Genomic DNA, 26,007 nt, shown 5'->3' with positions numbered 1-26,007 from the left:
TACAACTATGTACCGGGGGGCTTTGGGGAGAAAAAGGAAAAAAATAAAAAAAAATCTTTAAAAGAAAAAGCAGAATAGAGACTAGAACCTCTGATTTATAAATCACATTTTGGTCGTTTTTCCTTGGGGGTTATATAGTTTCGGGGAGAGATCTTGGCTCTCCTCTCTCACGTCAAAAAGAGATCTGATCATATTACTTATGTTTATAAATACTAACATACCTCAGGGAAAGAAAAATAGATTATTTCATGGACTCATAGAAAAGCACTCAAAGTTTACTCTTCTCCTCCTTCCTTCCTTGCCACCATAGGCTTGGATAAAATTGAGTTTCTCCAGAGCCATGAGAACCAGGAGATCTACCAGAAGGCCTTCGACCTCATTGAGCACTACTTTGGTGTAGAAGATGATGATAGCAGCCTGGCTCCCCAAGTGGATGAAACGCAACAGCAGTTCATCTTCCAGCAGCCTGAGGCCCCCATGGAGGGCTTCCAGCTATAATGTCTGCCTCCGGGGAGGGGAGGGAATGGGAAGCACCACCAACCAGCGGAAAAGCAGCCCTCTGGTGGGCGGGAAACCAGCCCCCCCACCATCAGCCACCACACACCTCTGCTGCCCTGGAAACTGTGCTCTTGACCTGCTCTGCCCCCTTCCCTGGAGGGAGCACCCTCTGGACAGACAAAACCATCTGAGGCTCATATTTGGGTTTTGTGACAAGAAGGGGACGTGTTGGGTTTTTCTTCCTTATGCTATATTTTGGCTGCACATATGTCTTTAACCCAGGAGCCCAGGGGTAGACAAAGGAGGACTGAGGTAATCAATTTTGCACCTTTTTTTATTTTTTATTTTTTTCTTTAGTGGTGACTTCCTTCCCTTTTATCTTCCTTCATCCTTCCCAGTCCTCTGCCCTGATCTGTGTAACTCTTTATCTTGGGTACTTGAGCAGATGGGAATATTCCAGAGGTAGTGGGGTGGGAGGGGAGGGGAGATATCCAAAACAAAGTGTTCTTGCTCTGACAGAATATTAATCTTGTATGCTTGGATTGAGTTATTTAATTTTTTTTTCTTTTGCACATTTTTCTTGTATTAAGATTGCTCTTTCCAAGAGCCACGAGTTCCTGGTTTTAGGAATCCCAGCTGCCAGCATTGTCTGGGACTAGAGGCTGAGGGGGAGGTCACCATGAGACAAAGACCCCCTTCCTCCCTCTAACCCCTTGCCCAGACCTCTTTAGTTTGGGAGATCCCCCTTACTCTCCTGGGGCAGGTACACCAGTGGGAGTGGAGGGGAGGAGCACAGGCCTTCAGATGGGGCTTCCCATGTGTCGCTACTGATCCCATGTTTCCTACCCACCTTCCAATGGTGCGACCCAACTTCATTTGTTTACTTGAAATTTCCCCTCGGAGTTGAATGAACCTCTGAGGTAGCTGTATTTTCTCCTAAGCATGAGACAGGGGGCTGTGGTCCTTCCTTTCTCCTGAGGAGAAAGTCCTTGCTCTGGTGACCCATAAGTTGCAGAGGAGGTTGGAGTGAGAGTGTCATGTATTGGGATAGCCAGGGATCCCTGCCTTTGGCATTTCTTCTTCTTCCTCTTCCACAGTTGGATCATGTATATTTTACTTCCAAAGGAGAGAATGTCAAAAAGTTCTGTATTTTTTTATATTCTATATATTAGGTAGGTCAATCTTAATTGGTCTCAAGAGGAAGAACTGTCTGTAATTTCTGTAAGTAGGATACTGTGAGGAAGACCAAAAAGAGATGTGGAAGCTCCCTCGCTCAGGAAGCCTGAGATTGGACCTTTTCCTCTCTGCTTGGGTTCTGGGCCACCACCTGGGACCAACCCTTAGCTCTGGAACCTTTATATAGCAAGTCAGCCTGGTCTGATTGTCCCAGTACCTGGAGGAAGCAAGGATGGCCCCAGGGCTTGGTGAAGTCTACCACTCCAGTCCTTACTGCTGAGCATCTTGCATATATCAGGAAACCCAAAAAGCAGTCTGCCTTCTCAGATTCAGTCTCGAAGGTCCTTGTCCACATACTGTATCACTTACGGCTGCCTCTCCTATTATCACAGAAACCTGGCAGCCTCAGGACTTTTGTGAGAGTTATTGGTATCTTCCCTGTTTGCTGTCCTTGTACCTGGTTGGGGTTTTGCCCTTCCTTGTGACAGTTATAACCCTAATGCCTTTTCTTTTCTCTTTGAATAAAGCTAGTACAGTGCCTCAGCGGCTTGCCTCTGCCTCAGTGGGTTACATATGATAGTAAAGTCCAGTTGTTGGGGATAGGGTGGAGGAAGCAGTTGGCTAAGTCTAGACCAGCTGTGGAGCTGAAGGCACAGTCCGCTCTGCCCCTGCTTCCCCACTGCTCAGTCAGAGGTGCCTTGCTCCAGGCTGTATCTTCCCTTCCCCAGAAACAATGCCATTCCTGCTCCTATTCCTACACATCCCCTCTGGCTGAGGTGAAACCCATGCCCCTCTGCTTACAGATTAAAGTTCAGGTGCTCATTGTTGCCCATTGGTCTTCAATTTGCCCTCTCTAGTGTTGAGATCCAACTCCAGAGCCATTTTCTGAGAAAGGTTGTTTGGGGCAAGTGGTTATCACTAAAAAGTCACAGCAGTGCTGTGCCACCTTAGTGAGTTACGGGCTGCTCTTCAGCATGGGGCTAGTAACTACCAACCCCCAATCTCCCAGGGAGGCAGGGGGCAGGACCTTTTTCACTTGGTCTGCTGACTTCATTATAAAAACGTTCTCCTACGGTTCAGAGAAAAGCTACTCCCCCTCCCTTGCCCTTGTCCAAAGGGCAGAGCACTTTAGTAGGATCTACTTTGTACATCTCAAAGAATAGTTGAGTCCCTGACATTGGGGCCAAATTCTTATTGTGAGACATACACATCCCGCTTTTCCCAACTATTCCTCCAAAATCTACTTTCACTTCAGATCTGGGTCCTGTACCAGATGGAAGATGCTTCTGATCATCTGGCTGCTGTTTAAAGCCAGTTTTCTCCAAGGACTTCAAAGGCGGAAGTTTCTCCCAGGGCACAACCTGACAGATTTCTCATCAGATTAAGTGGCCTCTAGGAGCTTTCCTTTGCTGGTGTCTTCCTTAGACCATGTTTTCCCATCATCTTCCTCTAACCCCTTTTTAGTCAATAGGCAAAGTTCTTCCAGCCCACAGAGGCAGTAACATCTTTTGTGTCTTGTTCTCTCTTTTGGCCATCTTGGAAAGCAAATATTATTTCTTTAGCCCAGGCTTGACAGCCACTCTTTGTGGGCAGCTCTCATCTGGACTCCATACCCTGGCCTAGGTGAGGTCAAAGGCTTTCTGGTGGATTTCTGATGGGACACTGCAGGAGTGGAAGGGCTCCCCCAGCCTGCTGTAGGGAACAGCCTGATGAGACGTGTTTTGGGATCTTTCAGATCTCTGGCGGGGTGGACGCACATCTAGGTGTGGACTGAGGGAACAAGGAGCCTTTTTCTTGACTAGAGTATTGAAAAAATGTTTTGAACAGTGCCAGCTATTTATTGCCAGCCGCCCTGGGCGTCCCACCCCAAGATCATCTTCTCTAATACTAACAGTGTCTCTGGTCTTAGAAGTCTGCTTTCAATTCTGAGCTGTCCCCAGTGACTGCCTACTCTTGGTGTTGGCTGCAACCTTCTGGTAGAACCATAGGGTTCTACCCTCATCTGGCCAGCCTGGTCACTTGGGGTAATGAGCACCAATGACCCTTTTAAGAAGCAGGTGTTGATGACCTCAGCTTTTCTTAGATCTACTCCTCCTCTCTTTACAGTGGAAGCCTCTCTCCAGGAGCCCTGTTTTGTGGAGCTAAACTGCATGGATTATAGCTGCTTCTGTACTTAGTGAAGGAGGAGCAGAGAAGGCTCTCAGGCACTGACTTTCTGTTTCCTTCAAGCCAAACCAGTTTACAATGAAAACCATCTAGCAGAATGAACTGGATTTCCATTTTCTCATGTCTCCCTGCCTTCTTCCTGCATTGTAGAGTTACCCATTTCTAGCAAACTAGAAGGGAAGGAAATGAGTGCCTAGTAATAGTCCCATCCTCATCCCCCGTGCCCCTCTTTAAGGGCCTCTGCTCATTGTTCAGGCCACAGCTCTTCTCCCCAAGGCTCACTCAGCTTGGTATCCGTCATTTTGGTTATTCCTCAGTAGATTCATCTTGTGGGCTAAGATTCTGGATTCTCAGTTGAAGGCAGTCAGATTGTTCAAGTCCCTGCAGACACCACAGGGACCCAGAGGGAAAACAGGCTGGCTGGGGGCCTCAGGAATGTATATGACTGTCTGCCTCTCTGGGACGCTGGGTAAGGGTGCAAGGCTCAGTGCACTGAAGCGTAGGAAATGCTCATAACCAGTAGCAACATCTTCCAGGTAGGACTATCCTAGAAGTGAGTGTGAGAGTGAGAAATTGCCCATAGTAGGTTTCTTCCACAGCCGTTTTAGGATTGCACATTCTAGACCAAGTCCAGTATTTTTTCTCTTAACTTTTGGATTCTTTTGTTAAGCCAGCAAACTGAGAATTGGGCCCTGCGGGGATCCATGTGGTAGGCACCAGCTGCTCTTTGACCAAGGCCTTCATAAATGACTCAGTCATCCCATTGTCTATCCCCTAGCCCCACCCCCAGACTAAGACCATGGCAAATGAAGAATTTGAGGTCAATACCAAGCAAGTCTGTGAACTAAAGCTGTTATTTTTCCTCTGCGAGGGCATTTTGCATCAGGCCTGGGCTATGTGCAGAACCAAAACTGGGTATGAGAGAAGAGGCAGCATTAAATTTTGGGCCCAGAACACCCTGGCAGAAAGGTTTGTGTAGTGTGTTATAAAGGTCATCAGTGGGTTTGGGCTTCCCTTGCTACTTCTGGGCCAGCCTGACTGCTGATGTCTGCATTAGCACATACCTGAACCCCTCTGCTAACCCCTAGCCCTGCTCCCCTGCGTAGGTCAGATTTTCAGCCCCTGGGTTTGGGGAGAGAAAATTCTGCCATGCCCTGGGAGCAGTGAAGGAAGTCAAAGCTTAGACCTTGAGACGGGCTGGGAACCTCTGACTCAGAGGTTAGCCTTAAAAGAGTCCACCTCTACAAGAACCCTCAGGCCCTGGGGTTAGGTATTGGCTCTTTCAGCCAGCTTTTGTGGGAACTGCCTTTGATTGAACCACTAAAGAAGTGAAGGGGGCGTATGAGGTCCCAGCCACCTAAGACAAACCGGATGTCCCTCAGAAACAGCTTGGGTTCCCAGCTAGAAACCTAAGGAAGGTGAATCGAACCCTTTTCCTCACTGATTTTTCTTTCTAAATTCATTTGCTTTTAGTTTTCCAAGAACTGTAAACTGGCTATTTTCTATGTTCTCAGGGCCCCTGGGTAGACAGACAAAGCTTGATGATTTCAGAGCAGACATAGGCCAAGAAACCATGGCATTGAGTGTGCTGAGTCCAGACAAATGATATTTATATACACATCCAAATTTGAAGAGAAAATGTATTTCTTTAGGTTTCAAACACTGTAATAGATGTAAAGCGAAAATAAAAACCTGTTGCAAAGTTCTAAATCGTCTTCTTTCAGAATGAGCCTAGATTTTGTGGAAGTGAATGAGGAGAGGGTGTTTAAACTTGTGGCCCAACAGTGGAATTAAGAATTGCAACAGCTTGGGCTGGCCTGGTGGTGCAGTGGTTAAGTTTGCACATTCTGCTTCTCGATGGCCTGTGGTTCGCTGGTTCGGATCCTGGGTGCAGACATGGCACTGCTTGGCAAACAGCCATGCTGTGGTAGGCATCCCACGTATAAAGTAGAGGAAGATGGGCATGGATGTTAGCTCAGGGCCAGTCTTCCTCAGCAAAAAGAAGAGGATTGGGGGGCTGGCCCTGTGGCAGAGTGGTTAAGTTCGTGCACTCCGCTGCAGGCGGCCCAGTGTTTCGTCAGTTCGAATCTTGGGCGCAGACATGGCACTGCTCATTGAACCACGCTGAGGCAGCGTCCCACATGCCACAACTAGAAGGACCCACAACGAAGAAAATACAACTATGTACCGGGGGGCTTTGGGGAGAAAAAGCTAAAAAATAAAATCTTTAAAAAAAAAAAAAGGATTGGCAGTAGTTAGCTCAGAGCTAATCTTCCTCAAAAAAAAATTGCAACAGCCTGCTCCTGCTATAAAGAATGGTTTTTTAATCTGCTTTATTGAAATATAATTGACATACAGTAAATGGCACATATTTAAAATGTACAATTTGATAAGTTTAATCACTACAATCAAGACAGTAAACATATCCATCACCTCCAGAAGTTTCCTCATGCCCCTTTGGAATCCCTCCTTCCTGCCCAACCCCCAGCAACCACTGATCTGCGTTTTGTCAATATAGTTTAGTTTGCATTTTCTAAGATTTCCCTGAAGGATTTTGACATTTCATCAGCACCATTCCACCGCCCTTTGAGCCCACTGAGGGCATACAGTTCACCAACTACCCACTTCAGTTTCAATTCCTAAAGCATAGGTTATAGACAAGCAGCCAAAAAGTTGGTTCAACCCAAAAGGAGGGTTTTGGTTGGCTGATAGAGTGTGTTTAAGGTTTAATTTGTTGCCAACATTTAAAAAAATAAAGATGTATCTATCTTGAAAAATATCTGGCACTGTTGGGCCTGAGTTTCTGCTTGAAAGCAATCTGCAAGAGCTCCCTTTTACCACAATCACGGCCATTCTCAATGGTCTCCTTGACTGACAGGCAGATGCTCACATTGTTGCTATTTTTTCCATCAGATTTCCTTATTCCTTGTCTGCCTGCTCTACTCATTACCCAGCTGGCCTTGCAGGCCACTGTTGATCCTGATACACCACCCCTCACCCCATGCATACCTTGTTCTTGCTGCTTATGTTCTTCATCTCTGCCCAGAACACACTCTTCCTATGAAAATCCATCAAGGTTTGATTTATATGTTACCTTTTCAAGAGATTTCCAATAGGCTTTTCTGGAAGTAAGCAGGGCCTTGGTTTTGTGAGCCCTGGATTCCAAACTTCAGAGCTTGAGTGCCACCATTATACTGTTATACCGCATTGCCTCTCAGTGTTTCCTGGGAAACGCAAACTCCTGCTGCCTAAGGGGGAGACAACTGCCCTGAAGTCTCTAACTGGGGAAAATACTTAACACGTTAACAGCCCTAAAAGCCCAATTGGCACAACAATTTAAAACTTTCTCTGCCTCCAGGATGATGCTGGGCTTTAGGACTAGAGAATTTAGCCAATAGTTCTTGCCATGTCATTGATTTGTAAAGCAGGTCATTTCAACACCTCCTTACTAATGCTGTAGTAAGAACTCTATCCAGACCTAGGGAGCTACGACAGACGGCAGAGCACTGGCAAGGCTTTGAGCTGGGCCTCAAAAGATTTTGTTTTTGCCAGAAGGCTACTTTGGAAGGTGGAATAGCACCTGCAAAAACCTAGGAAATCCTGGAAACAGAGGTATAAGTGGAGCAAAAAAGGCAGAGGGGATAGGCAGGATTGGCTGGAAACAGAAGCCAAACCAAGTAGGCATTAAATTCTAGGTGCACGAGTCGTCGGTTTTTATTCCATTACCTATAGGTAACTGGATAAAGAACTGTGATACCACTTCTGCAGAGAAGTTGGGCTTTTTTCCCCTTTAGTCCCAGTGCAACTGAGACTTTGTAGAGAGTGGGCCAGTCAGAGAAAAGGCTCAGGAAATCTGCCGAGGCCAAACTTCCCCTTGCAAGGTCCCCTTACCCCTTCGAAAGAGGGACTCGAGCTGGTAATGGGACGGGGAAAACATATAACCTACTTTTACAAGTTACCTTGACTCATCCTCAGGGAGAGCACGCCACGGTGGTGATTTCTTCTGGGTAAGAGGCAGGGTAGTCTAGTAGTTAGAGATGGGTGCTGGTGCCAGACTTCCTAGTTTTGAATCTCTGCTCTAAACACTCGATAGCGATGTGACCTTGGACAAGCTATCTAACCTTTGCCTTACCGTCCTCAAGTGTAAAACGGGAATAACAAATAGCACTTAAACAGTTATGAGGATTAAGCTAGCAGATACCAGAAAGCACACTGTAAGCGCTCAAAGAACTGCTATTGTTATTAAAAGCTTCTATTTGAATACGGAAATTGAGGCCCTGGGATAGAAAAAAATTACTGGTCACACAGCAAATCAGTGATGAAGTTAGGACTGGAACACAGGTCCCCTGCTTCCCAGCCCAGTATTCTATCCCTCCTCCTCAGAGCTCCTAGATAGTCACAGATGTTCACAGAAGGGAGGGAGGGGTGGAGGCGTGTAGGAAAGAACAGCCAGGCGCAAGGCTTTGCGAGCTGAATTATAGCTTCTGCGTGATAAAAACGAGGTTGACGTGCATTCGTACGGAATGACTGGCTCCTTCCAGACCTCATGAGTATCCAGCTCCCAGACTAAAGCCTTTCCTATTGCATCTTGGGAGTTGGGGTCAGCCCCGGTGCATGGAGGGACTTGTAGTCCTTTCCCTCCCCCCACCTCCCCAACTTACCCGCCTCAGAGGCCGCCTTCGTTTCATCTTTCCCAGCAAGCCTCGCGAGAGCGCCGGTTATTGATTGGCTGCGGCGGGAGCAGGCGGCTCTGCCCGGCAGCGGTTACCCGAGGTTTCCGTTGCGAGGCCAGAGCGGGCGAAGCCGTCGGGCCGTCGGCGGTGAGGTGCGTTCCACGGCGGCTAGAGGGACGACATGATCAGACGGTCTGTGGGCCTGAACGCTTTCGGCCAGTGCGGGGAATCATGCCGATTCTGCGCGAGGGCTCGGGTCGGGGGGCAGGGCTGAGGCCTCTGCGCATGCGCGCTAGGCGCGCGGCTGGGGGGGGTGCGCGGGGCGTGGGTGGCTGCGCGCGCACGCGCGCGGGGGGGCCCACGTGGGGCCTGGGGGGCGGGGAGGGACCCGGAATCGAGCGGCCCGCCACGTCAGTCTCCCGCCCTGAGCCTATCCCGCGCTCGGCCTGCGTGGGGGGCCGTGTTGTGCCGGGAAGCGGTTTCAGGATAAAGGAGGCCTCTCCTTCCCCGTTCCCGGAGCAGCGCCCCGAAAATCTGCTTGGGCGCACCAGGTTCCCATGACCGGCCAGAGACAGGGGGAACCGTTGGCTCCCTCCGGGGAAGGCCGGCCAGTTTGTTTTAAGAAGCTTTGTGCGCCCAGTGTTGAGATTTCTGATCCAGGCTGCGAAGAATTTCTTAGTCTGGAAAAGAGCAAGTGTGCTTGTTTCTATAGGATCTGCTACCTAACCTAGCATTGCAAACCACAATGAAGAACCAAGACAAAAAGAATGGGGCTGCCAAGCAATCTGGCAACGCTTCCAACCCAAAAAGCAACCCAGGGCAACCGGAAGCAGGACCGGAGGGAGCCCAGGGGAGGCCCAGCCAGGCGGCTCCTGCGACAGAAGCTGAAGGTTCCACAAGGCAGGCTCCGGGGAAGACTGAGGGTGTGTGCCAGCTCTGCTTTTCCAGCGGGCCGGGGGAGGAGTTTGTGATGCCCTAGCCTAGCTTCTGGAGTTAGAGGCCAAGGCCACTGTTTACCCAGGAAGGAGGAAATACAGAATGGGAGGAGGAAAGTGCCGAGTCTGTGCGATCCCCGCCCTTTCCTGGGGAGTTGCTAGAGCCCCCCCACCCTGAGCAGAGGAACAGAACTCTCTTGAGAGAACGCTCCGACAGGATTAAATCAGGTAGCAGTCAAATGAGACGCTCAGGCAGCAAATCCGGGTTAGAAACACCTCACTCACCAGTGGGTAACTGCTCTTCATGTTTGAGGCATTTCTGGAACGTTTTTAATAGCAAGAAGTGACTTTGCAGGGAGGAGAAGGGGACGGGCTAGACGTTGAGCTCCTACACGCCTTGCCTATGTCGGATGCTTTACTTACTCAGTTTCTTTTATACCAAAAGCAAACACGGTTGTGCAGCAGTGAGAAATAATTATATCATTTTATAAGTAAATAAACTGAGGCTTAAAGAGGTTAGGTGATATCTAACCCAAACTAGTAAGTTTGGACCTGAAAAAGCCCAACCGTTGGTATAACCATCCTATTTCTCACTCTGCTGCTCCTCCTCTCCTACTGTAGGAGCACAAGCCAAAACTGCTCAGTCTGGGGCCCTCCGTGATGTCTCTGAGGAGCTGAGCCGCCAGTTGGAAGACATCCTGAGTACATACTGTGTGGACAACAGTCAGGGGGGCCCAGGTGAGGACGGGGCACAAGGTGAGCCTGCTGAACCTGAAGATGCAGACAAGTCCCGTACCTATGCTTCGAGGAATGGAGAGCCTGAGCCAGAGACCCCAGTAGTCAATGGTGAGAAGGAGACCTCCAAGGGGGAACCAGGCACAGACGAGATCCGGGCAAGTGACGAGGTTGGAGACCGAGATCACCGAAGGCCACAGGAGAAGAAGAAAGCCAAGGGTCTGGGTGAGCAGAGGACAGCTACTTGTGAGGCTGGTGATGGGGAGGAGTTTGGACCTGACATTCCTTGGGCTAGCCTGTTCTGCCAGGATTCAGAGGAAACCCTGCTTCTCAGGGCAGCGTGTCACACTAGTTTAATCAAAGCCAGGGTTTTGGGACCATTGCATAGAAGTGCGCACGTTGTTCACTGCACAAGGGCTTCTGGCCTCGGGAGCGAGTGGAAACCGAAATCCAAGCTGCACTCTTGGAGGAAATGGAGAGCAGGAGACCTGAGGGGCTCCTGTACCAGCCAGCACTGTTTTTAACCTGCTCTGTGACCTTGGGCAAGACCTTTCTCCTCTCTGGTCCTTAGTGTTCATTTCCCTACAGTAAGAACCAGACTAGACCAGGGTTGGAAACTCAAAGAAGCCAAGTTAGCGGGGGTGCCCCGTGACCACCAAGAGAGTACCTGCTTCATCTAAAGGATTGGCTGCCACCTAGTCCCAGCAAGTTGATAGCATGTAAAACCACAGGCGAAGTGTAGCCAGCCTTGTTTTTTTAAGAAAAGACAGAAATCTAGAGTTACGTGAAATCTCTAGATTTTTAACAGTTGGCAACTAATATGCTGGGAATCAAACAAAATCACTCTGTGGGTTGGATTTGGCTTGTGTGCCAGCAATTTCCAGTCTGCACACTGATCTCGGAGTCTCCCAGGGTTGACACTTCAGGAGCCTGGTGTTGTGCTGTGTTCGGCAGCTTTCCGGGTGACAGCAGGAAAATGGGACGCTGGCACAGGCAGTGGGGGAAGGTCACTTGGGCGGGGGCGGGAGTGGGGCTGGGGGCGAATGTGTGTGAAAGAATCAGTTAGGTGGTGTTATACCCGTGTCTTAGTCCCTACTCCTCCACCTCCTACTTCCATTCGGATTTAAAGCGGGTAGTTTTTGTTGTTGTTTTTTGACCTTTGGATCACATATTGGAAGGTATACTCATTTGAAAGCTCGCTCTTTGGCTAGGTGCGTTGACAGGAGTTTAGTAGTTCTTAAGGAGACCTTTTCCTTTTTGCATCCTTCCTCTTTCAGAAGGGCCTTCTTTGTACTGAAACAGTAGCAGTGCATTCATTGGTGGACACCTTCCTTTCACCTGTTGGTAGAGCAGGCACTTTTTTTTCCTCCCAGCCCTGGTGCTCACCAAGGAGATCCCACAGAGATTCAGTCGTTCATTTCAGAAGCGTTTGCTGAGCCTGTCCTCTGTGGTGGGCACTAGGGGCAGTGCTGGGGCTACAGTGACAGGCAGAAATGAGTTGGTCCCAGCCCTCATGGAGCACACAGTCTAGCAGGGAAGACAGCCAGTTCAACAAGCAGAAATAGAAAGTGTGATAAGGGAGGGCTGCCTCGGGGGGAGGAGTGTGGGCCCAGGCCTGGAGGACCCCCGAGAAGGAGGTCCACGCCTTTGCTCCTGGTGCTTTGCAGGGAAGGAGATCACGCTGCTGATGCAGACGCTGAACACGCTGAGCACCCCGGAGGAGAAGCTGGCAGCTCTGTGCAAGAAGTATGCTGAACTGGTCAGTGCTCCCCCTTCTCCTCGCCCCGTCCCTGCCTCGGAAAGTCAGCAGGCCACCTGGTGTGGGGTTGCGGGTACAGGGGCAGGTGGCTGGCTTCATTGCTTTTCAGCCGCTCTCTCAGCCTTTTCTCCTTCTGTTAAGGGGGGGAGTCACGTCCCAGCCAGCCTCTTGAGGTGAGAGGTAAAGTAAGAGGGGAAACTTCACGTTCCAGTGGGAGAGCCCTAGCTCCTGGCCCAAGTCCCGGGTAGCATGTCACCTCACCCCTGTGCACTTCAGTATGCGTCTTCCCAAAATATGAAAATGCACAGTGCCGTCAGGCCACTTAACAAAATTAACGCCAACCACTTGGTGTTCTGTAATACCCAGTCCGCAGTCAAATTTCCCCAGTTGTTTAAAAATTTCAGTTTGGTCACATCAGAGTCCAAATGAGGTCCTTTTATTACATTGCGTAGTTAGGCCTGTTTTTTCCTTTTACTTCAAAACGGTCTTCCTCTCACGGCCCCTCTCTTTCCTTTGACATTGACTTACTGATCAGTTGTCCTGTAGGTGCCCCACTTTCTAGCTTTGTGGTGGCATTTCAGTTGCTCCCTTATCTTCTTAGTTCCTGTCAGTGAAGTAGCACTTAGCTCTAGGAGTTTGAGCCAATTCAGGGTCCACTTCTTGGACAGGAATTTTTCATAGGTGGTGCTCGGAACTTCCTGTGGCATCTCAGGAGAAACAGCATGTGGGTGGCCTACTCTTAGTGATGAAAGATTGTTCAGTGGGTCCCAGTGGGCCATCCAGGGCTCTCCCTTGTCAAGTTCCCCATCAGAATGTGAACTAACAGGTTCATCCACTGAAGATCATTGCCTAAGGACTTATTTTTAAATTCTTTCATTCCATCCACACTTATTAGCTGGAGTTCTCCTGTAAGGAACTTTTCTCATCTGTAAAATGGGGGAAATCATACCTGCCTAATGGGGGTTATTATAATGATTAAATTAAGGAAAGGATATGAAAAGGATTCCTCCCTTTCAGAATGATCCAGCTGGGGAAAGATTGGTGATGCCAGAGGAGGAAGTGAGTTGCTAGAGTGGAGTGATGTTGGAGAGGAAATGAGAGGAGGTGAGGTCCAGGGCACAAAGAGAGGGGTCCTCGTGGCTGGAGGAGATGACAGGTGCAGGGGACTGGCAGGTCTGGAGCTTGTGCCCCTGCGCCTCTGGCTGCTTCTGTGTTCTCAGGGAAGTGGGAATGATAGTTTTAGCTGGGGCGGAGGAGATCTGAAAAGGAGGATGGAAGAGCTGTCTAGAAGAGGAGCATGAATAACATGAGAAATGTAGGAGGAGCAGTAGGCAGACCAGGGTCTTCCTGAAAGGGGGGGGTCATGAATTTAAAGTGAGATTCTTCAAGCGGGGCCGCTTCAGTGCCAGTGCAGAGTGAGCAGGAGGTTGATGCCCAGGGTTGGGATTTTGCTGAGAAAAGGGGGCAAGAGAGTTGAGGGTGTAAGAAATCTAAGCCAGGTAAGAAGCTAAGTGATTATTCACAGGAGGGTTGGAAGAAAGTGAAAGGATGGTTGGGTCACTGGACTGGACTTCCCGTAGAGTAAGAGACTCAGACAAATCTGTTGGAGGCACTGAACCAGAATGGTAGGTGGCGGTGGTCCTGGCTTGGGATGAGACAAAGGAGGTCAGTGCAGTTCCAGGTGATGACGAAGTCTAGGCCTGCACTGTCCAGGACAGTAGCCACTAGTCAATTGAAATGTGGCTAGTCTGAATTTGGATGTGCCCTACGTGTAAGATACACATCGGATTTCAAAGACCTAAGGGAAAAAGGAACAATGTAAAATATCTCAACTTTTTATATTGACTCCAGTTGAAATTATATTTGGGGGATCCGCCCAGTGGTGTAGCAGTTAAGTTCACACGCTCCACTTGAGCAGCCCAGGGTGCACCAGTTCGGATCCTAGGCGTGGACCTATGCACCACTTACCAAGCCATGCTGAGGCAGACGTCTCACATATAAAATAGAGGAAGGGGGACACAGATGTGAGCTCAGGGCCAATCTTCCTTAGCAAAAAGAGGAGGATTGGTAGCAGATATTAGCTCAGGGCTAATCTCCCTCAAAAAAAAAAGTTTATAATATTTGGGTATTGGATTAAATAAACTTTTTTGTTCGTTTGTTTTTGTAGAAGATTAGCCCTAAATATACTATGAAAGCTAATTTCATCTGTTTCTTTTTACTTTTTTAAATTGGCCGCTAGACAATTTTTCATTACATAATTGTCTCGTATTCTAATGTGCAGCGTTGTATAGTCTCATGGGAGGAGAAGACAGGGTCTGAGGAGGTTAAGGACTGCGAAGCCAGGGAGTCAGAAGAGTGTTGGTGATAAAAATGCCCAGATGATAATAGGAGTCATGTTAAAGAGCAAAATGGTGAGCCAGTGCTCAAGTCTTGGAGCAGTGGGAGGGAGTGACGGGATCTGTTGATGAGTACAAGGAGGGGTTGCAGGTGGTCTAATCTGAGGGTGCGTGTCCCGAGAGCTGGGGGAATGTAATGGTGTGAGAGTCCGGAGAGCTGGGAGAGAAACTGGGGTGTGCTGGCTGTGCACCTCTGCTTGTCCTGTGTGAGTGTCCCTTTCAATAGCCTTGAGATGAGGCCCTTGAGAGGAGACGGGGTTGTTGTGAGGAGTAGGATGGAGTGTGTGCAGCACCCCTGCAGTGTCTGGCCTCTGCTGTTAGGGCTTGAGTCGGGACAGAGGGCCGGGTCAGATCAGCTCAGGAGACCCTAGATCCCCATGGGGAGAGCCCCTCGGGGTGCTTACCCGTCCTCGCCATCCCCAGCTGGAGGAGCACCGGAACTCGCAGAAGCAGATGAAGCTCCTGCAGAAGAAGCAGAGCCAGCTGGTCCAGGAGAAGGACCACCTGCGCGGTGAGCACAGCAAGGCCGTCCTGGCCCGCAGCAAGCTGGAGAGCCTGTGCCGCGAGCTGCAGCGCCACAACCGCTCTCTCAAGGTAGGCCGGCCGGGCCCCTGGGAGGGACGACTGGTTCCCTTTGACTGCCACTTACCTTCGCTGGGCTCTCCCCTAAAATGTAGCACAGGCTTTCAGTGTAGAAACGGATTTCCCCGTTAACGCCCTACCTCAGAGCTGCTGGCAGCCGGTTGGCGTGTGCTGCTTACATTAGGTGAGGTGAAGACTCAGGTGCGGAGAGAACCCAAGAGGCAGGGCGTCAGGAGTGCTCAGCTCAGCGGAGTCCTCGGGGAGCCAGGGCCCAGCGCTGACAAGCAGCTCTCCTCCCAGAGCGGTCAGTCGGGGTCCTTTCCCTGCCTTCTGCTTCTCTGAGGGTGGGGTCAGACTGCTCAGAGCCCGGTCACTGCCGTGACCTCCAGATGGTTTTTGTACGCGTACCCTTTATATGTTTCTTACAAAGTTTAGATCAGTGAATATATGGTATTGCTTATTTTCAGTTTGTCTCTTAAAACATCAGAAACTTAATGCAGTTAGATGTAAGGGATTCAAAGGTGACAAGGTCTGACAAAGCAGAGGGGCTAGTGCCCACCCTCCTCACCCCCAGTGCCCGGCACACCCACAAGGAGTAACCTCACTCATGTAATTTATGCACAGCCTTCTAACTTTCCTGTCTGCTTATAAAATCTTACCTACAGCTTTTTAAATGAAATTATTATACATGTCTTGTTTTATATCCCATCCCATTTTCTCATTTTACACAATGCCTTCTCCCTCCCTGTCAGTTTATAGGGCCAGCTCATTCTTTGTAACAGCATCGTTATATGGATGTGCTGTATTTTGTCAGTGCCCTAGTTAAGGTATTTTTGGGTTGTTTCCAGTTTTTCACTTTTACATATATAGTGCTACAGTGAAAATTCTTTTTATATATATCCCTGGCTAATTATATAGAATTTATCCACAGGATAAATCTCAGAAGTGAAATGAATGAATCAAAAAGTAAGCAGATTTTAAAATTTAATAGATTTTGCCAGATTGCAAAATGAGATGCTACATGGCCTCCCATCAGCAGTGGCTGAGTGCCTGCTTCTGTGCATCCTTGCCATCCCTGGGCATCAGTGAATTTTAACTGCTTGGTTGGGGAGCAGGGTGCAGAGCACAGGGATGAAAGCACATTAAAACAAGACTCCTTAATCTGAAATCTGGAAGAAAAGGCTTCAGGAGATCCAGGTTGCTTTAGAATGGCACTTCCACGCAGGCCCGCATTTTTCTAGAGAGAGAACCTCTTACTGGTGCCATCTGAGATACCAAGGAGGCCATTAGGAGCCCCCATGCACAGGATCGTGGAGCCTGGCTGCTCCTCCGTTGAGAGCAGGGAAGGCTGTTGATAGAGACCATGCCTGGACTAGCTGGGGGAGCCTGGTGAGGCTGGCCGGGGAGCAGTGGATGATGGAGCTGGGGCCGACTTCTCTGCCCAGGAAGAAGGCGTGCAGCGGGCCCGCGAGGAGGAGGAGAAACGCAAGGAGGTGACCTCGCACTTCCAGGTGACGCTGAATGACATTCAGCTGCAGATGGAACAGCACAATGAGCGTAATTCCAAGCTGCGCCAGGAGAACATGGAGCTGGCTGAGAGGCTCAAGAAGCTGATTGAGCAGTATGAGCTGCGAGAGGAGGTAGGGTGTCATCGACAGCCGTCCCAGCCGGGGAATTGCGGGGCTCTGGGTGTGTGCTCGATGCCGGGACAACACTTTTCAGGCTTCGTCCCATTCTCCCATTCTTCCTCCTTCCTTAGGAGGGGAGTAATGTCATGCATCCTCATATAGACGAGGCACTGAGGTGAAAAGACACTTGCCTATGGCTGTACAACCACAGGTCCACAGCGCCCTGTCCCAGATGGTAGGGCCAGATATCTTTAGAACTATCCAAGTTTGAGAATGGAGATAGGTATACATACTGTGTATTGCAAGCCCCAGCAGGGCCCTATGGCAGCACTTCCAAATCAGACACGTCAGTATTTATGCAGTTAAACTTGTGAATGCTCACCTGGATTATAAATAGCCTTATAGTGGTACCCGTCAGGTTTGTCTCCAGCTTATGACAATTTGAGTTTTCAGTTTTTGAGGATTTGGCATCTCAGGGGAGGAGCTGGACCTGTAGTCAGTGATCGACTCCAGGATCTGTGTCCTCTGATTCCTTGCTTCTCTGCTGCCCATGCCACCTGAAAGGGCAGGATGTCACTGCCTTAGCTCGTGTTGGCTGCTACCCAGCACTTGAATCCCTGTCTTTTGGTCCCCCCACGCCAGTCACTTGTCTGTTCTGGACCTCTTTCCTCGTGAAAAGGTAGACTGGCATCTACCTGACAGGGCTGGACCAGGCCCCTTCCTAGCCCCTGGGTTTGTGGTGGTGGGTGGGATGGGCGAGACCCTGTTCTTTTGGGCTCACAGTCCATTGTGGCAATCATGTGTGTGCATGGCCTAGAGGGGCCTCCCCGACTCTCCCCTTTTCCTGTATTTCATCTTCTGGGAGCAAGGCTGCGTGTGATTCCTTTGGTTTGAGGAGTTGGTTTGGTTCTTGTCCCTCAGCACTGCAAGACATGCAAGCTTCCTGAGCCACCGCAGAGCGCGGCACCTACTTCAGGGTGCTGCGGCCCCTCTTGCTGCCCCCTCTTTCCCCCTCAGATAAGACCTTTAGGGGTGGGAGGGCGGGTCCACCAGCCCCTGCTGCTCCCCACTGACGCCCATCCCCAATCAGATTCAGGCACTCCCGTCCCGCCCCGTCTGAGCCTCTGCAGCGTAGATCTCAGGCGACTAAAATTCATCATGTCCCACACTGGACCCGTCCCCAAGCCACCTTCCCTTCCATATCCAAAGAACACGTAAAGCTGCCGCGTTCCTTGTTTCAGTTGATGTTCCCGTGGAAGTAGCGCTTGGGTGCATCGCCCTCTCCATCCCTGCTCTCACTTAGGACAGCCTTTCCTCCAGATGCACACGTCCCATCCTCGCCTTAGGGCAGCTCTCTGCCGACCAAGCAAAGCTGTCATCTTGGTAGACATGTCATTTTTGCCCTTTCTTCCCTTTTACAGGGGAGTTGGGGGCTACAGAAGTGAGGGTTGTCAACCCAGTGGAGTGTTCTCTTGGGGCTGGAGGTTTGAATGTATTTGTTACCTGGCTTCCTGGGAGCTCATTTTATCCATAAACCCCTGTGCTCACCCCAGACTGACTCAGTGGGAGAGGAACAAGCTGAGGTCAGGAAATAGACCTTCCAGGGACTTAGGGTTCACGTGGGAGTCCCGCCTGTCAAATTCAGATGGGAGGCTGGGCAGGAGGCCTGATCTCTGCAGACAGGACATCCCTGCAGCCACTGGGCCTCCCTGAGAAAGGAAGCTCCTGACAGGCGGCCCCCTCCCACTGTGCTTTCCCGCAGCATATCGACAAAGTCTTCAAACACAAGGACCTGCAGCAGCAGCTGGTGGATGCCAAGCTCCAGCAGGCCCAGGAGATGCTGAAAGAGGCAGAGGAGAGGCACCAGCGGGAGAAGGATTTTGTGAGGCTCAAGCCCCGGGGATAGAGGGTCTGGGAGGAGGTAGGTGGGGTTCTGGCTCAGCTCATAGCCAAGTTTGCCTGGGAGAGGTTGCTGCCTGGCCCGACCAGGACAGTGCTTCCTCAGACAGCAGTGTGAGAGCAGGAAGCCTCAGTGGGTTCTGGTGCAAAAAAAAAGCCACACAGCCCCTAGGGGCTTCTGACGGGGTCTGGCCTCCTATCTTGGAAATAGCTCCTCAAAGAGGCAGTGGAGTCCCAGAGGATGTGCGAGCTGATGAAGCAGCAGGAGACCCACCTGAAACAGCAGGTGAGACGTGTATCCTGACCCTGTGCCTCCAAGGTCCCCTCTCTGGGCCCCATCCTGGGGGGAGGAAATGGCACCCTCATTCTAGGACCACCTTGACTGCTGTGTGACTTTGCTGAGCCTTTGTTCTCTCTGGACCCTCCCAGCACCTGTGTGGTGGTGACCAGGTGGCTAGGTGAGCTCGAAGGACTTCATTCCTAGACGGAAGTGTTGGGCTGCTTTTGAGGAGGTGGGGACAGAACAGTTGTCGTTAGCTACATAAATTATACTTAATTCTGGAAGAAAAGTTTGAAAACAAACATAAAGGCAAAATATAAGTCATCCCAAATGCTACTCTCCATGCTTAACATTTTGGGTTATATCCTTCCAATACGTAGTTTTTGTTTCGTTTTTTCTTTTTAAATGGTATCTCAATAGAATTTTTGAGTCAAAGCTGTGTCTGAGTGTGTTGACCAGAAGTGCCCTCCAGAGAAACCCAGTCTTATCTGTTCTCTTCTTTCTTCCTCAGCTTGCCCTCTACACGGAGAAGTTTGAGGAGTTCCAGAACACTCTTTCCAAAAGCAGTGAGGTGTTCACTACATTCAAGCAGGAGATGGAAAAGGTAACTGATCCAGGCTGGGTGAGGCTGCTGGGGCACAAGCTGCTTCATTCAGACTTCGACACTGGGCCTGCATTCAGGAAGCCGCCATCCCTGGGGTGCCTCCTGGGGAGCCATTTACAGTAACACTGTGGTTGGTACCAAGGGTGGGGCTGTAGGAGGGATCACAGCCTTCCCCCTTCTCAAGGAACTGTCAGTGGATTGTACACCCTCACACTTGTCCTAGAGAAGGGGCAGTCTTGTCATTTCCTGTTATTGGGGGTGAGCATTTAACTTGAGACGTCCTGAGGTCGTACAGAAGGCCCTGACTGTGCCCTGTAATACCTTGCTCCCTTGGGACCTTTCCCCACCTTGGAGACACAGATGCACAGAGAGCCTGGCCCCCTGACCACTTCATTCTGTCTGTCACATAACCCAGATGACTAAGAAGATCAAGAAGCTGGAAAAAGAAACCACCATGTACCGGTCCCGGTGGGAGAGCAGCAACAAGGCCCTGCTTGAGATGGCTGAGGAGGTGGGCTGAGTGTGGTCTGCGGCCAGGATCGGGGGAGGGGTGCGGGTATGAGTATTGAGCCCTTTCCTAGATGTTCTCCCAGTAAGTGATGTGGCGAGCATGAAGGGGAGCTGGCATTCACGTGCACATCTGTCTGAGTCCAAAGGCACTGCCAGCTGTCTCCCCACGGGAGGTGGGGAGCCCAGTGATAGGTCTGCAGTGGAAGCAGGGAGAGGAAATGGAAGAAAGGCATAAAGGAGCAGGAAAACCAAGGGGTGCCAGTAATACACGTAGTTTGTATGCAGAGCAGCCCAGATAATGTAACTTCATGGCCTGAGATATAGGAGAAAAAAGTCAGTCTGCTGGAGCAGCTGCATGCCAGACCCTGCTGAATGTTTTAGATAAACCAATTCATTGAACCTCCTTTTGAGATCTGTGAGGTTGATAGTAGTCCAGTTTAACAGATGAGCTAGGCTTAAAAGCCAAGTTCGTCTCCAAGGTCATCTGGTAGATACGTGGAGGAATACGTTTTCTCCAAGCCGTGCTCCTTCTCTGCACCACACTGCCCCCGAGTAACAGCCAGGTCTTGGTGTAAACTGGGCTGTTTACTAGAAAGGGGCCAGCCTTTGACTCTAGTCTGCTCCCAGTATTGTTCAGTGTGAATCTTTTCTACCAGTTGGCCTTGTTGGCTGGGGGCTTGACAGCATGGCACTGAAGGCCCCATTTCTTTCTCTAGAAAACACTCCGGGACAAAGAGCTGGAGGGCCTGCAGGTGAAAATCCAGCGGCTGGAGAAGCTGTGCCGGGCGCTGCAGACAGAGCGCAATGACCTGAACAAGAGGGTACAGGACCTGAGTGCTGGTGGCCCAGGCCCCCTCACTGATGGCGACCCTGAGCGAAGGCCAGAGGCTGCCACTGCCTCCAAGGAGCAGCGTGGCGAGGGGCCTGGGGCCCAGGCACCCAGCTCCCCAAGGGCCACAGAAGCTCCTTGCTGCCCTGGAGCTCCGAGCACAGAAGTATCAGGCCACACAGGGCCCCAGGAGCCCACCTCTGCCACTGCCTAGGGAGCCTGGCGCTGGGGGCATGCTGGGAAGGGAGCAAGCAGCCCAGCCAGGCCTGACCCATGCAAGCCTCCCACCGCCAAGCAGTCCAGTGCTTAGGCCCAGGTGCTCTGACCTGGCTGGCATCTGACACTTCGCAGTTTTGGATTTTGTGGGTCAGTTTTACATACATATGGCATATGTGCAAAGGCTCATACATTTATATCTCTGAGTGTAAAATGGGCTTGCACTGGAGGTGGAGGTGTGTATGGATGAAGTCTGTGGCTCTTCTGTGAGCTGAAGAGTTTTAAAGAGGAGCTGTCATCTGTAGCTGCTGTCGCAGTGAGCTGGCAGGACAAGTGACTTGAGCATTTCCCTGCCTGATTTGAGGCTCAGACCCCTCCCGCCCTGCCTTTCAGGACTCATGACAAGTGACACCCCCAGGCCTCAACTGTGTTTCTCTTGTTTGGGGGACTGGGGCAGCGCTGTCTCTCCTCGCTCCCCTGGAAGCTCCTTTGCTGCTTTCGGCCTGGCGAAGGGGTCCCCAGGTGAAGCATCGGCGGGGCGCTCGGAGCTGGTGGTTGAGCTGCTGTCCTGCCTAGGACAAGGGCCGTGGAGAATGTTTCCATGTGGGATGGTGTGCTGGTAGGGAGCCCCTCGGGCACCGCTTCCCCTGCCCTCTGGTGATGCCAGGACCAGGCCAGTGACGCTTCTCAGTAGCCTTATCATTCACAGGTGCCTCTCTAGCCTGCACAAATGATTGACAAGAGATCACCCAAAGGATTCTTTCTGAAGGTTGTTTTTTTTGCACATGACAGTGTTTGTGTTGAGGGTCTTCTGAGGAAGGATTGGGGTGCTGTAGCAGTGGTGCCTGTTTCCTCTGCCCCACTATCCCACCTGGCACCTTTGCCATGTTGGTGCTGAGGTTTCCTGTTTGATAAAATCAGATTGTTTGTAGTAAGAGAAAGGAACAGGCTTCTGATGGCTTTGCCACAAGCTTGCCTATGGATTCCAATCCTGGGAGGCCACCGCTGATTCCCCTCACCACTGTCTCCATGTGGCAGTTCCTGGGCCCCACGCCCAACTGCCCCCTTGGCGTTAGGAGTCTGTTTCTGCTTCCGGCCCCCACCCTTCCCACCCCCAATGTGCAATGCTTGACATTTGCCTGGATCCGTTGCCCCGGAACCGCGGTATGTCCTCCGTGACATCCCCCTTCTTCCTGTGTGGGAGCCCCCACCTCTCCCCTGACAGCTAAGGGATAAGAATGAGATTCAACAATTGACTGAGCCCCAGAAATCCACAAGGTGGCTGCAGATATTTGTGTCTCTTCGCCAACAACCTACTCCTACCCCACCTCTGCCCTCCCCTTATACATGCTACTCTCTACTCTGAAAGTTCTAGTTGCAAACTTGCCAGGGGATTAGCTAGTCTTCTTAGAGAGCAACTTTCGAGTCTTGGGTCAGGAAGTAGGGTTCTGTTGAGCCTGGGGTACTGTGCCCCATCTGCAGCCGGGCCTCAGCTTCATTGCCACTGAGGGGGCCACAGCCCAAGATGATGATGGTTGAGTTTTTGCTTCTTGCTGTATTTCCTTGAAGTTGGTTCATTCTCCTACAGTCCCTTCCATCTTCCACAACCGGCCTGCTCTTTCAGCCCGTAACCTAGTCCCTCAGGTAAATAGGTTCATGAAGAGTGTTAAGTACTCCTGAATCATGTTATGACTTAGACCACAGATGGCAAATGGCACACCGTCAGCTCTCTGCCCTCACCGTAGTGCACTAACCTGCTTCAGAGCGTTTCCTGCTAATCCTGGTATGTCCTTGTTTCTCAAGATGCCCCCAGCAGCTGGTGGAAGTGTTGAGGCCCGTTTGCCATCCCTGGCTGAGATACTGCTCTCCCATGGAGAAGTGTTTCCTAAGGTCTTGTCTTCCCGCCTGAAATGCCTGTGTCTGGAATAGGCCCTGACCGTGCCTCTTCAGGCTCCAGCAAGGCCTTCTCCCTCCCCCAGCCCCGGTGCCCAGCTGAGGTACAAAAGAGCTGCCAACCCTAAACGGGGTTTGCTGGGCTATGGAAACACAGGGAAGAGGCAGAAGCTTCTGTCTGCCCCCTTTAAAGAGAGTGGGAAGGCCTGCAGTGGCCCCAGTTGCCTGCCTCGCTTCAGCTACCTCTTAAAGCCCATGGAGTGGGGGTGGGGAGCTACTGGAGCCCAGTGTGGTGGTGAAGTCACAGCTGCACAGCACAGCAGCCCTCTGAGGCCGAGTCTAGCTACTGTGTTGCTGCACTGAGCAAGGTGGCCCCAGCTGGGCTTCCCAGGTCAGAAATACTGGCCCTAGGCAGGGTAGAATGTTCGCCCTCAGCTCCAGCCATCTCTAGGCATCCGGGCTGGGCTGTAGATGGGGATCCTATTCTTCCTCTTCCTCTCCATTGACCAAATCTTACCAGTCACTACAGCTGGTCTGCTTGTTCTGCTTTCCAAAGTCAACCCAGGTACCTGGGTGCTGCCCACACCAGCCAGGAGCCTGGGCCAGGTGCAGAGGAGGCGGCCTGTCTGAATGAAGGCCAGTGCCTTCCTTACTGGGGTGGGTCCCATGCACATGACCTCAGTTTTAGGACCAAGAGCTGTGTTGGTTTCTTAGATTGCTAGCTTTCCTCCAGCGGACCACAACAGGTGAGGCTCACAGCCCAGAGCCCTTGGCTCTGCTGACAGTAATCTGTGTTCAGGACCTTGTCCAGCTCAGAGCCTTGTGTACACCAGATTCTGAGAGGTGTCAGCAGCACTTTCTGTTTTGGTTTGTTTTCCATGAGGTTTTTGGACCATGGGCTGAGCTCAGGCACTTTTTGTAAGAGAATGTTATGTCTGCAAAGATGGTTATTTACCCTCCTCCACTGACATCTTGGTGGCCCTGCTGAGAGCTGACCAAGAGGCCAGTGGAGCCGCCCTGGTGTCTAGGGGGGAGGGCCATGGCCTGCTGAGCTGATCCTCCAGCTGCTGCTCCAGCCCTCTCACCTTGCACAGAATACAGGTGGTCACCCCAGGGACAGCCAGGCACCTGCCTGGGGGAGGGGTGCTGCCTTCTGTTCCTGTAACTGCTTCCCTGATGGCCCCATCTGGTCACCCAGAACTGTTTGAAGCTGTGCTGACAGCTTTTTTGTCTCCTTTTGGTAATCACAACAGCCAGGGACTTGATTCTGATGTATTTTAAACCACATTAAAGAGTCTATTGCCTTACTTGTTTCTCTCCTGACCTTCGTGGTCATCTGGTGCTTCTGGCGTCACTGGTTTGGCCGGATATGCTGCAAAGCTCTGTGGCCGTGCACTGGTATCCTGCATCTTGCAGAGTGCCCTCCTGATTTACAGCAGTCCCACAGGCTCAGGACGCTAGCAGAGTCACTTCAGCCTCCTGAGTGGGCCCCTTGGCAAAGTTGTCACGATGCTCATATACATAGGAGCATCAGAGATGATTTCTCTCAACAAAAGTTGCCCCTGCCCCTGAGGGCTCACGGGCTAGAGAGGGAGAAAGGTGTTTTTAGATAAAGGTCGCCAGTGCTGTGGGAGCATAGAGGAGGCTCTGTCCCCTTCAAGAGGATAGGGGTGGACATCTGGAAGGGCCTTATGACCCAAAGGGCAGGCAGAAGTTTAACAACTTCATTTAGTAACAAAGTGGTTCACCTGGCAATGCAGGTGCACAGGAGGGTGGTGGGAGGCAGTGAAGCTGGGCCCCAATCACCAAGAGCCTGTGTGCCAGGTTCAGGAATTTGGGCAAGATCAGGGAAGAGGGGGCACCACTGAAGGCGTTTAAACAGGAAATTGGTACGGTTCACGAAGAAGGCAAAAGGCAAGGAGAGCAGAGAGCCAGGCATAGGCCAACTGAGGCCCAGGTTAAGATAAGTGGACCCTGGGGCCAGCCCCGTGGCCGAGTGGTTAAGTTCGAGGGTTTCACTGGTTCGGATCCTGGGTGTGGACATGGCAATGCTCGTCAGGCCATGCTGAGGCAGCGTCTCACATAGCACAGCCAGAGGCACCCACAACTAGAATATACAAGTATGTACTGGGGGGGGCTTTGGGGAGAAGAAGAAAAAGTTGGCATCAATTGTTAGCTTAGGTGCCAATCTTTGAAAAAGAAAAAAAAAAAAAGATGAGTGGACCCTCATCACTGCTATCAGGCTGATTGCCATGAACAGCATCCTTTGGCACCAGCTCACCCAGGAGAATATTCCTGGGTGCTGTCCCTGTGCACTCCTTGACAAGACCACATTCTGCATGCAGTTTTTAAGAATGGGCTGGTTTCTTACACTCTCCTGCTTACCCACCCCAAGCCTAGGTGCAAAAGTTGAGGCTGCTCTATGGGAGACACCCTACTGGGTGGCCTCACCTAGCACCATGTTCTCTCTAGGGCCTGGGTTGGTCTGGCACAAAGGATGTTATGTGAATGCCCAACAAATAGTAGAAACTAAAGTGCCCTTCCCTCCAGACCTCCAGATGTGTCCACACTGGCTGTGCCAGTCCCCGCCGAGCCTCTGCCCCTTCTAGTCAGGGTCCTAATGGATATTTTTCTGTGCTGGCCACAATGGTTCCAGTCAAAGATCCTTTGGATGGAGTCAGGGGAGGCCGCCCAACTCTTGGAGCTCCCAAGCAAAGCAGCTCTGATAATAACCACCCTAAATGTGCACCTGGACCCCTGCCACCTTCCTAGAGGAGCCCTGGTGCCACTCTCTACAGCTCTGGTAGGGGAAGACAGGGAATTCCCAGTTGTCCTGCCTGTGCAGACGCCTCCCTTGACCCCTGGTTATTGAAAAAGTCCTGAATTAACGTCTCCTCTTCTGGAGCAGTCTGCGTGTTGGAAACACCCGGGAAAAAGCCCTGCGCAGGTGCCCACAAAGACAGTGCCTGTCCCTCCCTAACTCAGCCAGAGGCCCAGGCCCAGGGAAGATGCTCCTGCCCAGTGGGAGCAGAAGGTGGGTGAGGTGGCTCTGCACAGTCCTCAGGACAGTTATTTGAGGCTGCAAAGCAGCCTGGCCAAGGATAAGTCTGTCTCCGCTTGCATCAGATGCGTCTCTGGGGACCTGAGCGGGAGCCTCTGCCAGGTCTTTAAATAGCTGCTCCATTGATCTGGCCTCCCGGGCAGCACCAGCAGCCCTGGATCAGCCTC

The 26,007-nt window shown here is 51.1% G+C and overlaps 2 protein-coding genes across 5 annotated transcripts in view; both read left to right on the top strand.

The window, feature by feature from the left end:
• KPNA6 (karyopherin subunit alpha 6) overlaps positions 1–5,550 on the top strand; it is a 50,475-nt gene extending 44,925 nt beyond the window's left edge. Inside the window, exon 15 of the mRNA XM_014837933.3 lies at positions 311–5,550. Within this exon, the coding sequence (XP_014693419.3) occupies positions 311–498 (188 nt within the window). The 3' untranslated portion in view covers positions 499–5,550. The remainder of the gene's footprint in view (positions 1–310) is intronic.
• A 2,971-nt stretch (positions 5,551–8,521) lies between these two features.
• TXLNA (taxilin alpha) lies at positions 8,522–24,086 on the top strand. 4 transcript variants are annotated; one of them, XM_014837931.3, is made up of 11 exons: positions 8,522–8,665; positions 9,226–9,436; positions 10,070–10,408; positions 11,851–11,942; positions 14,762–14,932; positions 16,366–16,560; positions 18,311–18,430; positions 18,659–18,733; positions 19,239–19,331; positions 19,747–19,842; positions 20,558–24,086. In XM_014837931.3, the coding sequence occupies exons 2-11, from the start codon at positions 9,259–9,261 to the stop codon at positions 20,882–20,884; spliced, it is 1,686 nt and encodes a 561-aa protein (XP_014693417.3). In that variant the 5' UTR covers positions 8,522–8,665; positions 9,226–9,258; the 3' UTR covers positions 20,885–24,086. The 4 variants fall into 4 exon arrangements, with proteins under 4 accessions (XP_014693417.3, XP_070366550.1, XP_014693416.3 ...); XM_014837930.3 differs by having other exon boundaries at positions 8,552–8,705; XM_070510449.1 differs by lacking the exon at positions 9,226–9,436 and having other exon boundaries at positions 8,543–8,665.
• The last annotated feature ends 1,921 nt before the right edge of the window (positions 24,087–26,007 follow it).

Source organism: Equus asinus, chromosome 5 (assembly GCF_041296235.1).
Source record: "Equus asinus isolate D_3611 breed Donkey chromosome 5, EquAss-T2T_v2, whole genome shotgun sequence".
In the NCBI taxonomy this organism is placed as follows: domain Eukaryota; kingdom Metazoa; phylum Chordata; class Mammalia; order Perissodactyla; family Equidae; genus Equus; species Equus asinus.
Note: the sequence above shows the minus strand (reverse complement) of the source record. Positions and strands in the feature narration are given on the sequence as shown.